Raw genomic sequence first — 18,476 nt, forward strand, 5'->3', positions numbered from 1 at the left:
GGTGATCACAGCCATGCAGATGGAGGTAAGAAGATTGAAATTGTGGGAAAAAAATGCCAGATCCTATCTGAAAAAATAGCTAAAGCACAAAAGGGCTGGAGGCATGGCTCAAATGGTAGAGTGCCTGCCTGGCAAGTACAAGGCCCTGAGTTCAGCCCCAATATGTACAAAAAAAAAAAGAAAGGAAAGAAAAGTGAAATTACAGAAAAAAGGGAAAGAGTAATGGAAGTAAAAGATTAGGTTGTGGAACCCTATACACAAATGGCTTTCAGATTTCCAAAGGAAAGTAGACGTGGGAAGGTTAGTCTCCAAGCACCCTATTTGTGTGTACCAGATGTTTAGCACCAGGGATGCATTCCTCTCACATTTGCTTCTCAACAGGAAATGAGCAGTTACATTTTGCACTTTTCTTATCTGGGAAAGGTGCTTCCTCTCAAAACTAGGTGTTTATTCAGGTCTTTTACTTTAATTTTCTTTTAAAAAAACGGATAAATAATTGTGTATGTTTGTGATGCATAACATGATTCTAAAAGTAGTAATACCTTGTGGAATGGCTAAGCCAAGTTAATGTGTATTACCTCACATAACTTTTGTGTGTGGTAAGAGCACACTTTTCAAGTTTTTAAAGTTTTAGCACTTTTTACGTTTTTAAAGTACAGTCACTATGGTGTACAACAGAACTCTTTGAGTTAAATTTTCTAGCAGAGAGGTCCTTTGCATAAGGAAATGGGGAGAATTACTAATCCCCAAGTGTAGAAACAGTTAATCAGACTCCAAAACTCTTAAAAAGCTCCAAAATTAACTGACTGGACTGAAGATTTTTATTTTAGTCCTAAGTTTAGGTATTCTTAGTTTTGGGGGATTCTTTTCTAGTTAGAATTGTCCTCCACACACCTTTTTTTAGTATCTTGATGTTAAAGAAAAAAGGAAAGCACATAAATGTTGAATTCATAGACAGAGGTTCAGTTATGAGTCTGGAAAATGTAGTGGTTAAATAACTTTTCTCAGATAAGAAAAATAATTCTTTATGTAACATTGATCAGCCAGTAAGTTTGTCAATTTGGGCTGAAGCCTGATTCTCTTTAAATAAACCTGTTTTTTCCATTGTCTGGAAGAGGAAAGAGGAGGGTTTTTGTTTAGTTTGTCAGTTGAATTACTACTTTGACTTGCTCTGAACTTCAAGACAGGAATTGTGCAACCTCCCTAAACTGTCTCCTCTCAGCCCTTGTTATTGAAAACACAAAACCACAGAATTCTAAAGCAAAACTCTCCCCTTGCTTCCTTAAATCCATTGACTTTTGTCTGTAGCATTTTATTCTGGACATTCTCAAGCCCCATCACACAATGTGTGATCACTTCACTCGGAGTGAAGTGAAAAGTGACTGGAGGCTGGGTGTGATAATGGAGTCTGAGGCAGTAGGATCAAGAGTTCCAGGCCATGGCTCAAAAGACCAAAAATCGTATGTTCTCCCTCATATGTGGACATTAGATCAAGGGCAAACACAACAAGGGGATTGGACTATGAGCACATGATAAAAGCTTTAGCACACAAGGGAGGGGTGAGGATAGGTAAGACACCTAAAAAACTAGCTAGCATTTGTAGCCCTTAATGCAGAGAAACTAAAGCAGATACCTTAAAGCAACTGAGGCCAATAGGAAAAGGGGACCAGGAACTAGAGAAAAGGTTAGATCAAAAAGAATTAACCTAGAAGGTAACACCCACGCACAGGAAATCAATGTGAGTCAATGCCCTGTATAGCTGTCCTTATCTCAACCAGCAAAACCCCTTGTTCCTTCCTATTATTGCTTATACTCTCTCTACAACAAAATTAGAGATAAGGGCAAAATAGTTTCTGCGGGGTATTGAGGGGGGGAGCGGGAGGGGGTGGAGTGGGTGGTAAGGGAGGGGGTGGGGGCAAGGGGGAGTAATGAACCAAGCCTTGTATGCACATATGAATAATAAAAGAAAAATGAAAAAAAAAAAAAAAAAAAAGAGTTCCAGGCCAGCCTGGGTACATAGTGAGACCCTGTCTCAAAAAAAAGTATAATCTCACATCTTTCTTCAGGAGCGATGTGTGCTGTAAATGCTGGAACATATGGAACAGTGCAAACCATCTTTAGCAGTTTGCCTTCCTTAAGCTGGATTTTCAGATCAATAAACTGTACAAATTGCATTAATGCATAGAGCTGCCACGGGTTATTATCTCACTGTTCCGTAGTAGTATCATAGTTGATGGACCCTTGTGACCTTCAGATGTCTTTTACAGAGCAGTCCATGAGAACAGTGCTAAATGTAAGTAAGCCTTTGTGCACTTGGGCAACCCTGCAGCTTCACACAACACAGTGCTTTTCTTAGTTTGATTGCCTCCCCTCATCCCCTTATTTCTTGATATTTTGTAATACTCCCACACATCTGTGTAGTATGTAAATATTTATTCAACTCTTTTACAGTTATACCCAAGAATTAAACCAAGACAAAGGAGCTTGGCCTGAAGCTCTACAGATTTTTAGTTGAATTAATCTCTATTATGACTTAAGAAGAAATAATATGATAGCTTTGGCAAAAATTTCACAAGACTTATTTCAATGATAACATTGCTTGAAAGCAATAAAGAATGCGCTCTTGAAGAAAATGAAGGATTGAAGAGTTCACCGGTGCTGGAGGACACTGCAGAAGGAAATGAGTAAGCAGACCATGCTGTGCTAGGGCAGATCCACTCCAGTGACACTCAGAAAGAAGTACAACGACAGCCATGTTTGCAGCAAGAAATAGGACCAGTTGTTGGGCTGCTGGGAAATCTGCTTCCCCTCCTGCCTGGGGTGTTTTCAGCACTGCATCTACACCAGACCTCCTGCAGGAAAGGACCAGTGCCATCAGGCCCCATCTCCATCGTCCCTCAGCACCAGCAGGCTCCCCAACTCTTGAGAGGACTTGACAGTGTTCGACAGTCATACTGTCAGTGGAGAACTGTTAGCTGGTTGTCAGCAAGCAATAACTATTATATGAGTTCTGTAGCAGCTGAAGAATTATGCAGATAGTTGAAATATTGAACTAAGCTCCACTACCTAATCTAAATTAGATTTAGAATCTTGTTTTTAGGATGAATTTTAATCTGTATTTATTGTCTTTTGTATCTTGAAAATTAGAGACTTGCTTCAGATTTACTCATATTTGTCAAGATCATAGCTGACTTTAAAACAATTGTAATAAAATGAAACTTTATGACTGTAAACCACTTAATGCTGTTCATTTTTTGATCATTAATAACCTTGTTTAAAAGCCACAAACCATTGGGATATCTTACACAGCTGAAAAGTAATGAGCTGCTTAATGCAAATGTATGTTCTATAATAAGATTGCTCGTCATGTGATTAGGGAAATATTTCTTACAGAAAACTCTGCAGTTCCTGAATTTGGATGGTGTTTTTTTTTTTGCTGTTAAGATCTTGGTGATCATGGTAATGGAAGCCTACATGTACCTTTTTTGTTAATGCCACCAAGTTCATGTTACTCATTTTGCTCAGTGGAGCTATAATTTAATAGAAAATACAGAGAAAAACCAGTGGTCATTTTTATTTAACATTTTCTTCTTTTTAGCAGCACTGGGGTTTGAGCTCAGGACCTCACACTTGCTAGGCAGGTAGCTTACTGCTTGAGCCACTCTGCCAGTCCTTTTTTGTGATGGGTTTTTTCAAGATAGTGTTTCGAGAACTATTTGCCTGGAGCTGTCTTTAAACTGCTATCCTCCTGATCTCTGCCTCCAGAGTAGCTAGGGTTACAGGCGTGAGCAACCTGCGCCTGGCTACTTAACATTTTTATGAGTAGCTAAATTCTAACAAGGAAGGTAGGTGACAGAAAGAAAGCATACCTTCTTTTTCAGATAATGGAGAAAGATGACAGCATAAATTACCGGTCAGAAGACATACACAACAGGTAAAATTCTAAATCCCAGTTGTATCCCTGTCCCTGGTTATTCAATCCACTCATCTAGGTACTGTTGTGAGGGATTTTTCAGATTTAATTAAGTTCCCTAATCAGCAGTTAGCTTGGATTATTCACATGGACCCAGTGTGATCACGTGAGCTCTTCAAAAGCAGAAAAGGAAAGGAATGCTGACGCCAAAGGGAAATCAGCAAAATTTGGAGTGTGGAAGGACTCCATTGTTGGCTTTGTGAAGAGGGTCATGAACCAGGGAATTCAGAAGCTGAGAAAAGCCTCTGGCTGAAAGCCAGCAAGGAAACAGGAACCTCAGCCTTACTTGAACGCTGCCAATCTGCCTGGAGATGAATTCTGCATTTGCAGAAGGTTGCGTTCATGAAACTGGTGTTGGATCTGAATCTACAGAGCTGTAAGATAATGGGGATTTTTAAGCCACTACATTTGTATAAATAGTACAGCAGTGGCAGGAAGCAAGTACAACATGGATTCTAGAGCTGGGCTGTTGCACTTCACTAATCCATTGTATAACCTTGCCAGGACACTTGGCCTCCCTGAGATTTGTCCTCTTAATATACTTGGGGTGTAATGCCATTACCTCTGCGTACTTCAGTTACTGAGGGAAGCCATACTAAGTGCTAAACATGAAGGCACTTGGTAAATTAAGGAATGATGCAAATGTATGAAAAGGGAAGACACGAAAATTAGGTAACCATGATCTCAGTTTTATATTCCTCAGTCCTAAACTCAGGACACCATTTGTTTTTATTTTATTTTATTTTATTTTTTACTTATTTTGATATCAAAATATCGTATCAAAGCTCCTCATGGAAACATTTAAAAGTTTAGGAAGAGGTGGGGGTTTGGGGGAGAGATCACTCTAGAGGCACTATTAACACTTGGGCATATTTCTTTGGTCTTGTCTGCAACTTTTTGCATTACTAACGGCATGCTGTTCAAACAGTTCTGTGTATCTTCCAATTTATGTTTGACATTGCATAAGTATCAGCAAGATTTGCTGATAAGATGGCTATATAAGCTATCATTTATCTGATCTGTTAATGTTGAACATGTAGCTTGCTGTTTTTCAGTAATTGATGTATTCATATTTTTTATCATAGAATTTGTAGATTTTTGCAAAGTAAGGGAATGCAGCAACTGGAGGATGGGCCATGCTAAAAGGGAGAGTGTGTAAACTTTATACTCAGATTCTGTAGGCAGTGAGCTCCTGAGGAATTTTAACAGGCCATAGGGTGTGGACTGGGGTGTCATATGAAGGGAGTGGAAGGAAACTAGGGGAATGTAGGTGCTTAAAGACAGGGAATAGCGAATACAGGTAAAGGCAGCAGCAAGAACCTGCGAGATGAGGGCTGGTAGGTGTTCATAGAATTGGCATTAGGAGGTGATGAGTGGTCATAAAAAGCAATTTTAGAAGACAAATGAGAAATTTCGGGCCCTTGGCTGTGGAAGGAAGGACGGGCGGTGGGGAGAGGTGTGTGATAGTACTTCAGGATGTGATAAGCACGGAGGGATTCAAATGCTGCAGGAAGGAGCTGTGGGAACACAAGCCAGGGGAGTGGGCCTAATTGATAGACAGCCTGAGATCTCAATTCAGGGCAGAGGTGGGGGAGGCCAAGGCATAGGTTAGGTGAGTTCCCACTGTCAAAAAGGTCAGGGGAGTTCATTTATTTCCTTGTGAATTGGGCCCAGAAATTTTATATTATGTGGGAATACTCGGGATGCTTGGTGCTTTCCTTCTGCTGCTTTTTCAGTGATAAGTATTTACCTTATTTCTTTTTTAGCCATCTCTTCTATTGCAACCAAAACACTGAAGTCATCAGCAGGGTCATCTCTGCAGATTCAGTGGAGGACGGGTGTGACCCCAGCACAGCAGTCCTGGTCTGGATTAGCCTCTGCTCTTCTTCCCCACTCTGCCCTGAGTCTGAGACTTGTCCCCTCCCTCAGCATCAAGAGCAGGTCCCTCTTGTCCTCACACCCACCTCCTCCAGCTGGGCCATGTTGCCTGCATTTCAGTCACTTTACTCAATGCCTTCAACCCCAGTCCTTCCCCGATGCTCCCCTTGCCCCTAAGACAGTCCAAACCCCTAGCCTGAAACCTGTTCTGCTGAACAGATCACAACACCCTAGTGGATTGGGATTGCTCCCTATTCATACTCTCCAACCTACTCTGGGCCCTCAGAGTCCACACAGGAAGTGGGAAGAGCTTCAACTCATTCTAGTTATATTTGGGAAGTCCATCTACTAGTCTTCTCAGGAAATAGCATTTGCTTATCAAGCTGTCTTACATCTTTGCCATATGGTTTTTCATGGATCACCAGCAGCAGACCAGTGACTAAATTTGAGTGTCTTCTCAGCTTCCTTGCTGGTTCTCTATACCAGTGGGAACTGACCAAAGTGACACTGACCTGGCAAGTAATGCAGGGAACATCCTTAGGGGCACCTAAGTCTCTATGCCTCCTTAAAAGAGACCAATAGGCAGAAGAAATTAGAGCTGCCCTTTATGGTCAAATAATCAGTTTCTGAACTAGATTTAAAATTGTCTAGTTCTACATTTAATTATAGGTAAGATGCCTTCTGGATATGTGAATTTAGAGGTAGTATACCTTGTTAAGGCAGAAACAAGTTATAGTGTGTGCTTACAAATCATCCCACTGGGGCTACCCTCCAGGAAGACAAACACAGCATGGTGTGGTTGCATGGGGACAATTCTTTATTTAACAATACAGTTGGAAGAAGATAAGGCAACAAGGCAATATCTTTTATAATGCTAGCATTTTCCCAAGGTCAGGAAGCCAGCTTGTATTGTGTCAGCAAGAGCTCCTGAGCCATGTCCTTCCTAACTGTGCACAATCATTCGTGGTGGTGAAGTACATAAAGCTCTGAGGTGGCCTGCAGCTCGTTTTGTGCCAGTTTGCAAACTGGACACCTGGTTGTGGTACTTGTTCTGTTGGTCATGAATCTCTTCAGTATTTATAAGAATAAATGCTTAAGGCCAAATATGCCCAAGGACTTGAGGTTAAGACCTCAGTCAATATTGTTAACATAAAACCTTTAACCTGCCTCTTGTTAAACCCAAATGATGGAGTTGTGCTTTCTCTCCTGCACTTTCTTTTCTTTTTAATGGACACAGGTTCTTGCTGTATTAGGCCAGGCTGGTGTTGAACTTGTGTAGCCAGGCTGACCTTGAATTCATGATCCTCCTGTCTCAGCCTCCTGAGTACTGGGATTACAGGTGTGCACCACCACTCCTGGCTCTCTGACTCTTTGGATGCCTTAATAATACTACTTCACAATGCATGGCATTTCCCACTTTTGCTCAGGGGAAACGGCAGTTCCCAGGCCACTATGTGGCAGATGCCACAGTTGCATTTTTAAACTTAAAATTGTTTTAAATATTCCCAGCAAGGGCCCTTTGGCCTTGGAGATCGATTTAATGTTTGCTCAGCTATGAAGCACATCCCTGCATTTCTTCCTGATTTAATATTGCTATGAACAGGAAAGTGTGTAAAAGTAAAAAGTGTATACTATTTACAGACTTAAAGCTTTCTTAGAGCTTCTCAAGGGTTAAGCAACTCACTTGCATTTAGTATGATAGGCAAATCTTTTACTTTGATATGTGGAAGTTCTGCTACCTCAAATAGATAGTATTATTTTCAGTTATAATCATCAGTTAAAGCAAATGTTCCCATAACTTTAAGGCCCAGATATAAAGGGTGTGTCTGGAAGTTTAGTCCTTGGCTAATTTTCTTTCACAAGAAGTCTTCAAGAAGATCGGTTGTAACTTCAAAGTACTGAAAAACAGAGCCACTGTGGGAAGAAAGAAGCCATTTCAGGGAGTGTTTTTAAAGTTAAAGTCTATTTAAGCACCTCTGGGTTAATTCTGGAAGACACTGTTATTATGCCAGGAAATCTTACCAAGGATTAAGTACCAGTATACTAATTCAACTTTTTTTTTCTACCTAACTTCTGAACTCACTTTTCCCAGGTGAGCAGACTGTGTGAATCAGGTGGTCACTTCAGGGTTGACTGAATACATGAAGGGTGAAATTCAAACAACTTACAAGCTAGCATTTTCACATTTCTACTTCAGGGCATCACATCAGAAGTTAGTTTAGGGGTCGATTTCCAGAAACCACTGGCTTTCAGCCTTGGTTCTATATTGCAGTGATATTCAAACTTTTTTTTTTTTAAATCACATTATTGTACTGGGGGTATATTGTGACATTTTAAAAAATGCTTACAATATACCTTAGTTAAATTCACCCCTTCATCATTTCCTTCATACCCTCTCCTCCATGATAGGGGAACTTTAAATCATATTCTGATTGAATTAGCCTGAACTTTTACTAAGCCTCTAGGGTGATAAAATCCAAAGCCAAAGTTGAAAATTACTATGAACAACAGGGAATCTTCTTTGGCAAAGGTTACCAGAGGTGGGATCTCTTAAGAGCCTGTAAAAGGTGAGTGAAAGCCAGTGCCTGTTGTGTCTCAGAGGAAACAAGGGAGTGGACTGAGTAGGCAAGCCACTATGGGTAGACAGGGAAGGAGGGCAGTGATGGGGGGAGTAGGAACCCCAGCAGGAATGATAAAGAGGCTAGAGTTTCCAGAACGTGACACATGGCATGCTTCATGGCACAGTTGTATTGACTCCTTTAGATGGCCATCTCAGGGCAGGGGTATTGATTGCCTAGGCAATGCATAGTTTTAAACAAGTTGGTGTTATCTGTAGCATTGGATAAGGGCATTTTATAAGGCATAAAAGCAGAGTGAAAAAGCAGAGGACGTGCTGGCTTCCTCCAGAGTTCAAAATTCAAGGAAGAGAATTTCCAGACCCTTAGCCCTGTCCTCCTCTTGTTCCTTGTGTCACATGGGGATAGAACTTCAGAGATGGGCACTGGCTGGAGTTCCAGACCCTGGAGCATACAAGGATATATGGGTATGGCAAACCTATTTTCTATTATTTTAGAGGGAGGATGAGGTAGAGAAAAGCAACTTTCTCTGAATTTTAAGTATATCTGTCCTAAGAATGACAGATATTCCAAAAACCCAACTTGAATTTCATCTAAAGGTTTCTTCACAAGCTAATCAGCAGTTCTTTTTTCTAAGTGATCCAGTAGCCACCCAGTCTTCTTTAACCTCGTGCTATGCTCCAGTCAAAGTTCTTAAGAAGAGGGAGCCAAGTGTGTTTTCTTGGACTTGAGAAATAACCACAAGTGAAAGTACATTGTGGGATTTTTATAACCGTTTACAGACTTATCCTCAATGGGCCACAAAAAATTTAAAAGCAAAACTTTAAAAAGCAGGTCACCCAAGTAGCAGCCTGTTTTGCCCCCATCTTTTCCCAAGCCTCTTAAGACTGAGGAGGTTGGTGTGAGCTGCTGACTTACAGAGATAAGGTCGAGCTGTATTGTTCCAGTGTTCTCTGGATCCAGCTGCTTAAATATCTCTGTGGAGGGAGAAAAAAGGGGATGTTATAAGTGAGTGAACTGAAACACAGATCACATTGTCCTCTTCCCCAGTTTGCCATCTGATTTCATTGAATGCTATAAGCTATTCTTTCTTCCCTCTTCTCCCAAATTAATAAAGAGGGAATTTCATTCTCAGCTCCTGAACAGGCATGTGTCTGGGTCAGGTGACTGCACCTATGGTGAAAGACAGGCTGCTGTAATACCAAAAGAACTGAAACGGGCCTTCCCAAATGTCCACGTACTGAATAGTGTTTCCAGTCGAACCAAACACCGCACAAAGTTATTAAAATCAATGATGAGCTGGTCATCTGCAAACCGAGCAACGATGACTTGGTGGAGTTGACAGGGCAGCTTGAAACCTGAAGGTAAGAGAACAAAGGAACCATGGCTAAGTATTAGATTGCAGCTCTGTTCACAGGTGGTGGAGCTCATGTGACACTCTAAATTACAATTACAATTGGTTTTGTCTTAGGTTGCTTGATTGGTTTCACTTTGCAAAGCCAGTACTTTCTGCTGTTACTTTTGTTTCCAAACTGTTGGCTTTCACCCTGTTTCCTTACTAACACCTAAGACTTGTCTGTTCTTTTGCCATGATCATGCTGCTTTAAGTCTTCCATTTTTTGTTTAGTTAGTTCTGAATCATCTTAGAGATCAGTTTCTTTCTGGATATAGGTAGTAGAAACTGTTTGTGGTAAACTAATACTAATTCTTCCCTTGTATATAGTACAGGCACTTTTAATGGGTCCATGGCTGCCTAGCATGAAGACTGCATTTTCTAGCTTCCCTTGTAGACCCCTGAAGCCTTGGGACAAAGTTCTGGCCACAGACTGTAGAAGTGATGGGTGTGTAAGGAGCCCTTCTACTGTTAACCTGTTGGCAGCATGTGATGCTAGTGACAAGTTGTCCCAGGTCCCTAAGGGGTAGTGAAGCAATGTGATAAGGAGCCATCCCAGCCTTGGACTGCTTGAGATGTTACCTCGTTTAAGCCACTATTTGGGGGATCTGCTGTAGCTAACAGAATGAAAATGTTGCCTTATTTGCCCCAAAGCACTTCAGTCTCCTACTCTGCTGTCTTCCCCAAATTCATCCTACTTATTGATTTGTAATTCTGCTGGGTATTCCCAGAAGTGTTGAGCTGAGACTTTTTTGGAGGGGGCAGTATTAAGGTTCAAACTTAGGACTTTAGGCAGGAATTCTATCCCTACACTAGGTCTCTAGCTCTTTTTGAGAGATCTCACTTTTTGCTCAAGCCAGTCTGGACAGCAATCCTATTTTATGCTTCCTCAGGTGTGCACCACAATGCCCAGCTTTTTTTCGTTGAGGTAGGGGGTCTTAAAAACTTTAGTTCCTCTGTATCTTGGCCTCTCAAGTAGCTAGGCTTATAGGTGTGAGCCACCACTCCCGGCTGAGCTGAGACATTTTGTTTCTACCTAACCTACTCTGCAGCAGAAAGGAAGAACATAGGAGTAGGGGTGGTGGGGACACAGCTGAGGGTCATCTTGGCCTGCTTGCCCTGCCAGGCTGCTCCAAATGGAACTTGGATTCAGGAAGGTATTGCGGGCAGAGCCTCTGGGATTGCATTCAATTTGACCAGTTAGTCTTTAAGAGGGAAATGAGAAGGGTGTGGTTGTTTAGAGCAGCACCAGCTTTACATCATAGCTTGCCAATCAACCTTTATATTACACAGTACAGAATAAATGTTCAATATTCCATACAGACAGCAAACAAAGGAACGGAGACATGACTATGAAGTCTTACCTGCTTCTTCTAATGCTTTCCGCATCTCATAGGAATTCATGGTACCAGACCTGTCAACGTCGATTTCCCGGTAAATTTTCTGGAACATGCAAAATAGTTATAAGAACCATGACCCAAAGCAAAGCAGGCAGCAAGTTACTTCTGTGGTATGTGCTAAGTGAGGATAAAGTTCTTCCAGCTCTGTGCTTCTAGTTTGCCCTTGCTAGAATGGCCCTTTGTTTTTAAATAAAGTATCTAATAGTATTTATGGCCATCCAATTAACTAGCCATAGGCCCATGTTATTGTCTTATGTAATTTTTATACTTGAAGGGTCACAAATCCAAACTACATGGGTCATATAGCCTTTTTAAGAGACCTTGATGGTGTTCCCATTTCTGGTCACTGACCAGGTGAAGACAGGGAATAGATCACCTAACTTGCAAAGTCCTGGTATTGTTTGTTTTTACATTTGCCCACCCAGATCTTTATTCATTCTGCGTTCATCATGAATAAAATCCCCCCTCCCCTTGGAAATGTTCCTCTACCCTCCAGAGGAATTGCTGCATCTTAAGGTTATGCCTAGAATATATTCCCTGACACAGATCCACCCACTTCCCCACAGGCCCTCCTGGGATCCTACTTGATATTTCTGAATCTTCGTCCAGAGAATGTAGAACTCCTTCAGCCCCAGCTTGCCGCTCCCATCCTCCTGTCCTCAGTTAAGGAAAGCTCCTGGACTCTGCAGTCATTTGGGCATGGTGTCACCTGGTTCGTTCCTTTAACTGGATCTTCTGGTCATCATAGCACATGCACAGGGAGGTTTTGCAGAAAGACCCTTTGCTTTTCAACTTGCCAAACCTCCTTTAAAGGTTGGAGGAAAGGTGAGATAAGACACCTGCCTTCCTGTAGACTCTGGTTATTTTGACCCAGGTCCTGCTTAAAAGAAGCTGTGGGATGATGTGCAGAGGGTTTCAGATGGCTAGGCTCTTGCCATTGGGGGAGTATTATTTGCAATATTTTTCAGAGGCTCTGAGAGAGTAGCTGCAGAATGGGTGCATGCCATGAGTCCATTAGATAAAACATCATAGAAGATTGGACTGTCCCTTGCCATCAGTTCTCACTGAGCATCAGAAACAAGTGGGGAACCATGATTAGTCTGCTTTGGGGACAGGTGGGTGGCCCAGGAAGGAACCAGAGTAAAAGGAAAGGAGAATGTTCACGGAGGCAGGACTTTACCTATAAATCTAGAGGAAAATCTTTTTTTTTTTTTAGAGGAAAATCTTAATCAAAGAAACAGATTTACATAAGAAACAGTAATAGGAAGAATGTCCTAGGGGCAATAGTGGACACATTGTTGCTTTGGAAACAACCCAGCCTGCTTTGGGCAGAGATGCTGATGAACTGTCAGGGATTTCCTTTACCAACTGCTACAGGCTGGCTGCTCTGCACTCCGAGCCATGGACATGGGTGGAGAGGTGGCATCTCACTGTCCCTCATTTGAGGGTTCTCTATTTCCCTAGGAAGAGAGGCTGTGTAGATGAGAGTCCTAGAGCCGCGCACAAGTCTGGCTATTGTAGGGGCAGGGGCAATGTGCTGGAACTTTCTGGAGTAAGAATTTAAACTTCCCAGTCTCTGTTCTCTGGAGCACATCAAAGGATACATCTAGCATGTCCACCATGATTTTGCAGGTCTCGATGCTGAAGCCATCTGACTTGATATCTTGGCCTAAAAGATAAAGTAAGTATGACAGAAAAATCGTCCAAAGCAGTGCTGTCCACTAGAACTTTCTACAAATTTGGAAGTGTCCTTTCTCTGTGCCCTCCACTATAATTAATAGTCACTTAAATTGCTTTAAATAGCCACATGTGGCAATGGGCTGCCATATTGGGACAGCACAGAGGATGTGTTATATTTGCCTGGTTTCTTTGTATATTTGTCATGGACAAACCATCTTCTAATAAGAGCATTTTAAATACATAAGTAAAAGAATAATGAATGACTACACCTTTTGTTTTTGTTTGTTTAAGACAGGGTCTGTGTAGCCCAGGCAGGCCTCAAACTTGAGCTCCTTCTGCCTTAGCCTCCTAAGTACTGGGATTACAGGTGTGTGCCACTTTTAAGTGCTCACAGGATGGAAAGCTGCTTGTGGTTGCTGGGCAAGGAAAAACAAATCCAGAGGGCACATGCATTTGTTGTCGGCTGTGACCTGTGAGAGGCAGATGGTTGTTTCAGCTGTCCACTTGCAGGCATGTATGGAGTGTTGGTGTCCCCTGAGGACTTAGGATCTGTTCAGGAGCCACTGTGCTCTGCTAGGTGAGTCGGCAGGTGATATGAGACCCTTGTCACACATATGAATCTGGTTCTCCACAGACTTCATGAGGAGCAACTCTTTTGGTTAATGGGTTTCCCCTTGTGAAATGGCAGAACATAGTCTGCACAGGTCCAAACTGTCCTTCTGGGTATCAACCCCTTCTTGGGTGTGGACATGAGGCTGTGTGTGTGCTGGGCCCTTGGGCAGAAGGCTGGAGTCACCAGGTAGGCAAGGGAGGGGGCTGTGCTCAGAGGCACATGTGAAGCAAATGTTCATCCCCCATCCAGGAGCAGGCTGAACCAAGCAAGCCTTGACTTGTCCTCACCCTCCAGCTGCGTCTGAAGAACCTGTGACCTCACTTGTGCCTAAACAAGGATAAACACCATCTTCTTGTTTCCCCCATGTTGGAGGAGGGAGAGTGCATGCCGAGGCCCACCCTGGGGAAGCCCTGCATTGGATTAACAGCTGGCTATCCTGACTCTCCTGGCTGAGTGCTCTGTGAATCACGGATGCTCTAATGCAACCAGGAGTTCTGAGGCCACAGGCAGAGGGCAGTTATCTCTGCTCTCTCTGAAGTGCACATATATTGGGATGGAAGATCCAGTTGGCCCTAGACTTTTTTTGGCTACAAAAGGAGAATTTATTTTTATTTCCAGGGGTTGGTAAGGTAAGTGCCCATCTGGTCTGTTGTCAGAGAGAATGGCAACCCTTAAAGTCCACAGGATTTCTTGTGATGATCCCTAGGGCTGATGTTCAGGATATCACACTGTGTACTGATTTCTGACCCAGATACTGTATACAGCTCTGTTCCTTGGATGCTATCTTACCAAAAGCTGCATGACTCTTATAAATAATTTGATGGGAAAAAGTATATTTCTCCCTCCTCCCCAGTGGTGATCAATATTAAAGGAATTGAACAATCAATTCTTTGATATATTTTTGTTTAAGAAATAGTTATAAGCCAGGTATGGTAGCACATGTCTGTAATCTTATCACTCTAAGGCTGAGGCAGGAGGATCATGAGTTTGAGGCCAGCCTGGCCTACGTAGTGGGACCCTGTCTCAAAAAAATAAAAAAGGAAGGAAGGAAAGAAGAAGAGAACGAAGGGAGGGAGGGAGAGAGGGAGGGAGGGAGGGAGGAAGGAAGGAAGGGAGAGTTATATGCTGAAAAAGTTTATGAGAATCATGGCTCCACCTCATTCTCAAGACCCTATCCACTTTTACCCACTTTTTATGGGTCTCTCTAGCCTGGACTGAGAGCAGACATTTCCCAAGTCTTGAATTTGTTGGTTTGGATCTCAAGCTAAAGCGAAGTGATGTTTCTTCCAATAAAGCAATGGTGGGATGAAGCTCATTTAAATATAAATGAAAGATGAGACATTTCTCTGAGCTTGAGTCTAAGAGGGTCCATTTGTTTTCCATTCTGGCCAATTAATGAGACATCATCACTTACAACGTCAACGATTCGCTCCTAAACACAGCCAGAGGACATGGAAACTCAGGACTGTGTTCCAGTTCCCATTATTTGAGCTGACTTAGCCTTTTCTTACCAACTAGTTGCCATAATAGCCACTATCAACCACTGAGAAAAGGTTAAATCATAGTATGTCTGTCTATTTTGCAGATAAGGAAAATAAGAACCAGAGGTTATATAACTTGGTTTAAATAACAGAGCTAGTAGGTAGAGGAACCCTGTATTTGATCTTTGGTCTCTAGACCCTACAAAACTCTGTACTTTTTTATCCTATCACTCAGATCCTCCTCTAGCCAATTCTTTGGCAGTGAGAGTAGTGGCAATGGCAGTATTTACGTACAGTGAGATGGTTCAGCCATAGCAGCCAACACATGGAAGGAGTTGCCTCATATCCACAGGGGTTAGAGCAAGATGAGAGATTTGCAGGGAGGGGACACTTACGCTTTGCTAGAATTCTTCTCAGGATGGTCTGTAGCTCAAAGGCAGAGATCTCTGCATCCTGTGGACAATGAGAGCATTGTTGTTGGCTCCCTATGAGAGCTGGGTAAAGCACAGCCACACCTTAAGATGGGTCTTGCTTGCATTTCTGGCCCATGTTTTGGATAGTTTTAAAATTCAGCATGCTGTAGGTAGAGTTCAGTCACTATGTCTCTGCCGTTGGGAATCTGTTCATGGTCTTGCTAAACCTTGTTCTGGCAGGTCATTGTCTTGTCTGGGATGCCTTCTTCATCCTTAACAACTCAGATCTGAGGCTTCCTGCAACACTGCTTAAAACCAGCTGTCTCCAAGAGAGCCCAGCCCTTCTCTGTGGCCATTATGTGGGGCTCCCCAGAAATGGTTCAGGTATCTCTGTTCACTTAGGCATATTTGTATAAGCAAGGGACAGGCCCCAGTGTTTAAAACCAAGATTGCCTGTCGTCATTCCTGCCTTCCTGGTGTGGGGGTGTGTGACTTAATCACTGGGAAGTAGGCAGGTGGGGGGGCATGCAGCAGGTAGCACCTAGTTTTAGCACTTTGACAAGTCTCTGACTAAGCAAAGGGGGACCCAGATGTGCTTGGTGGTGACACTGCAGAGAGCTAAATTCCTCCACATAATGAAGGGTGACTTTGCTTTTGGAGTTGTTGGAAAGAACGAGGGCTGAACAACCCTGTACTAGGCCTGGAAGGCTGAGGGATTATTTCAAGAACAGGAAGTCATACTCTATTGTAAGCTGCTTGCATTTCAGGGGTCTTGAAACCCTTTCATCTCCCCCAAGTATTTTTATGGGAATCAAGGATAAGGGGCTGAGTTTCATGCCTCATTTGGCATGGGACAGAGGAAATAAAACAGCCTCAAGCTGAGACTAAGAATCCTAAGGAAGGAAGAACAGAGCCAGAGCTGATCTGGAACACATATGGAGGCCCTAGCAGTGTGTGGAAGGCTGAGACCAAGGCAGGTTTGAGCTAAGATCCAGGCTATGTCTAACAATTCTTTGCCTTTGTTCAGTTTGTTTCCTTTCCCTCTTAAACCAAAGTCTCCTCTAGGACAAACACTGTCTTCCCTTTATGTCAGCACAGAATCTGGGGGACACCTACCTCCCCTGCCAGTTGAGCAAACAGCCGCCTGAAGCCATCATCAATGTCTTCCTCACTGACATCAATCTGGAAGATGAGGCACAGAAACAGGAAACAGTGGGTCAAAGTGAAGAGTGACAGCAAGGTGTCACCCTCTCTTTCACGGCAATGTCCCTTCCCCCTTCAGAATTTCCTATATCTACCTCTTGCTCAGACTGGAATTCTAAGGGTATTGGGCTTTGGAATAAAGGACACTGTGGAGAATTAGTGAAAGATTTTTTTTTTCCTAGTTATAACACAAGAGGGAATGCAAGCTATGTGGGAAGGAATTACACATTAATTTCTTATACAGGTATCTTTAATATCCAAAGTGACCTTTTATGATCTACCCTAGCAGGAATTCGAAGTGTAAAGACTAACTGGAATGTTAAGGAAGGACTTTGGTCGTAGCTAGTGAGCACAGTCTATGAGGTCCTTAGAAACTCCCACTGTGGACGTAAGACAAGCACCAAGCTTTAGCCACTGATGAGTCCATTATGGAAAGCCACCTCAAGTCCCCAGAGAGAGAGAAGAGAACCCCTTTCTCTGTTTGGTGCTGTCCTTCCTCTATTTGGATTTGTTAAGACTGGGCCTTTAACCTTTGGTTAAAGCTCTTCAGGATTTACCATTGAACTACATTCTTAGAACTCTAGGAAACCTGAGAAATCCTGTTATCCTGCATGTCCATTTTATAGATGAGAAAAGCCAGACCAGCAAGGGGAGTAACAAGTACACTGAGTACACCTACTCAGTGTAGCGCTGGTGTCCTGTCCTTCCTTACAATACCCACCACGCATATGGGTGAACTCTCCCCTAATATAGCAGGAGAAGGACTGGCCCTGGCCCCCAGTGCAGCTCTGGTCATATGGGGAGCTGACTCTTAGATCCCCAGCTCAGGGCTGTATCCTCAATTTCAACCCGTGTTCACGGGGTCCAAGGAGCCTCCCAAACCCTTGTGGTCCTTTTTTGTTCCTCTGCTCTCTGGGCGTCTAGGACAGAGTAAGTGGAATTAAGGAGTTACAAGTACCTCTTCAACGCTGGCCTCGATTTCATCATCCACAGCTCTGGAAATAGAAGGAAATTATGTGTCACTGAAAGGCAGGTGAGGGTAAATAGGAAGTACTGCAGAAATCAGCAAGAGCCAGGTGCTGATGGCTCACACCTGTAATCCTAGCTACTGGGGAGGCAGAGATCAGGATGATAGTGGTTCAAAGACAACCCTGGGCAAATAGTTCGCAAGACCCTATCTTAAAAAACCCAACGCAAGCTAGGACTGGCAGAGTGGTTTAAGTGTAGAGTGAGGCCCTGAGTTCAAACCCCAGTACCACCAAAACATCCCCACAAAAATCAGCAAGAGGTGGGCAGTGGGGATCTCTGCATCCCAGGTTTCTGGTGTAAGGTGTCCCCCATATAGCAGAAATTGGGGCAGAAATGATGTCTGTCAGTCTTCAGTCTTTCTCAAATAGCATACTTCCCATGTCATGTAGAGCTGGCATTCTACATAACTCACTCAGCTTCTGGCCTCAAGAGACAGCTTTTTAAAAAAAAAAAAAAATTTTTTTTTTTCCAATGCTGGAGATCCAACCAAGGGCCTTGCCCATGTTAGGCAAGTCCTCTACCACTGAGCTACATTCAAGTCCCAAGGAATAGCCTTGAACTTTCATTTAGAACATTTTCTGCCACTGCTAAGACCTTCCTAGTGAGAATCGCCTCATATAAACCACTGCCTAGTTGTCCTGCTTCAGGCTGGAGAGGGGCAGTGTGGAGCCTGTGTGTAATTTCAACTGTGCTCAGGCAGAGGCTAGTTCATCCTACGCACAGTCCCTGTGCCCAGAGTGGGTCCTACTACTCCACTCAGGGTAGCTAAGCTTACGAGGGTTTTCCTTGAGTGTCTGGGGTCTTAAACTAGGCTATGAAGAGCCTGTCTGCAGGGCT

At 43.0% G+C, this 18,476-nt stretch overlaps 2 protein-coding genes across 4 annotated transcripts in view; one reads left to right on the plus strand and one right to left on the minus strand.

The window, feature by feature from the left end:
* The window catches only part of Tp53bp2 (tumor protein p53 binding protein 2), a 57,008-nt gene extending 53,772 nt beyond the window's left edge, over positions 1–3,236 (plus strand). For both annotated transcript variants that reach the window (XM_020153219.2, XM_074048238.1), the window contains one exon: positions 2,452–3,236. In XM_020153219.2, coding sequence (XP_020008808.2) covers positions 2,452–2,493 — 42 coding nt within the window. In that variant the 3' untranslated portion in view covers positions 2,494–3,236. The remainder of the gene's footprint in view (positions 1–2,451) is intronic.
* Positions 3,237–6,645: 3,409 nt separating this feature from the next.
* Capn2 (calpain 2) overlaps positions 6,646–18,476 on the minus strand; it is a 50,005-nt gene continuing 38,174 nt past the window's right edge. For both annotated transcript variants that reach the window (XM_074048239.1, XM_020153209.2), the window contains 9 exons: positions 17,569–17,605; positions 16,524–16,589; positions 15,390–15,447; positions 12,825–12,889; positions 11,805–11,873; positions 11,185–11,263; positions 9,669–9,785; positions 9,346–9,404; positions 6,646–7,765 (listed from right to left, as the gene is read on the minus strand). In XM_074048239.1, coding sequence (XP_073904340.1) covers positions 7,742–7,765; positions 9,346–9,404; positions 9,669–9,785; positions 11,185–11,263; positions 11,805–11,873; positions 12,825–12,889; positions 15,390–15,447; positions 16,524–16,589; positions 17,569–17,605 — 574 coding nt within the window. In that variant the 3' untranslated portion in view covers positions 6,646–7,741. The remainder of the gene's footprint in view (positions 7,766–9,345; positions 9,405–9,668; positions 9,786–11,184; positions 11,264–11,804; positions 11,874–12,824; positions 12,890–15,389; positions 15,448–16,523; positions 16,590–17,568; positions 17,606–18,476) is intronic.

Source organism: Castor canadensis, chromosome 11, assembly GCF_047511655.1.
Source record: "Castor canadensis chromosome 11, mCasCan1.hap1v2, whole genome shotgun sequence".
In the NCBI taxonomy this organism is placed as follows: Eukaryota; Metazoa; Chordata; class Mammalia; order Rodentia; family Castoridae; genus Castor; species Castor canadensis.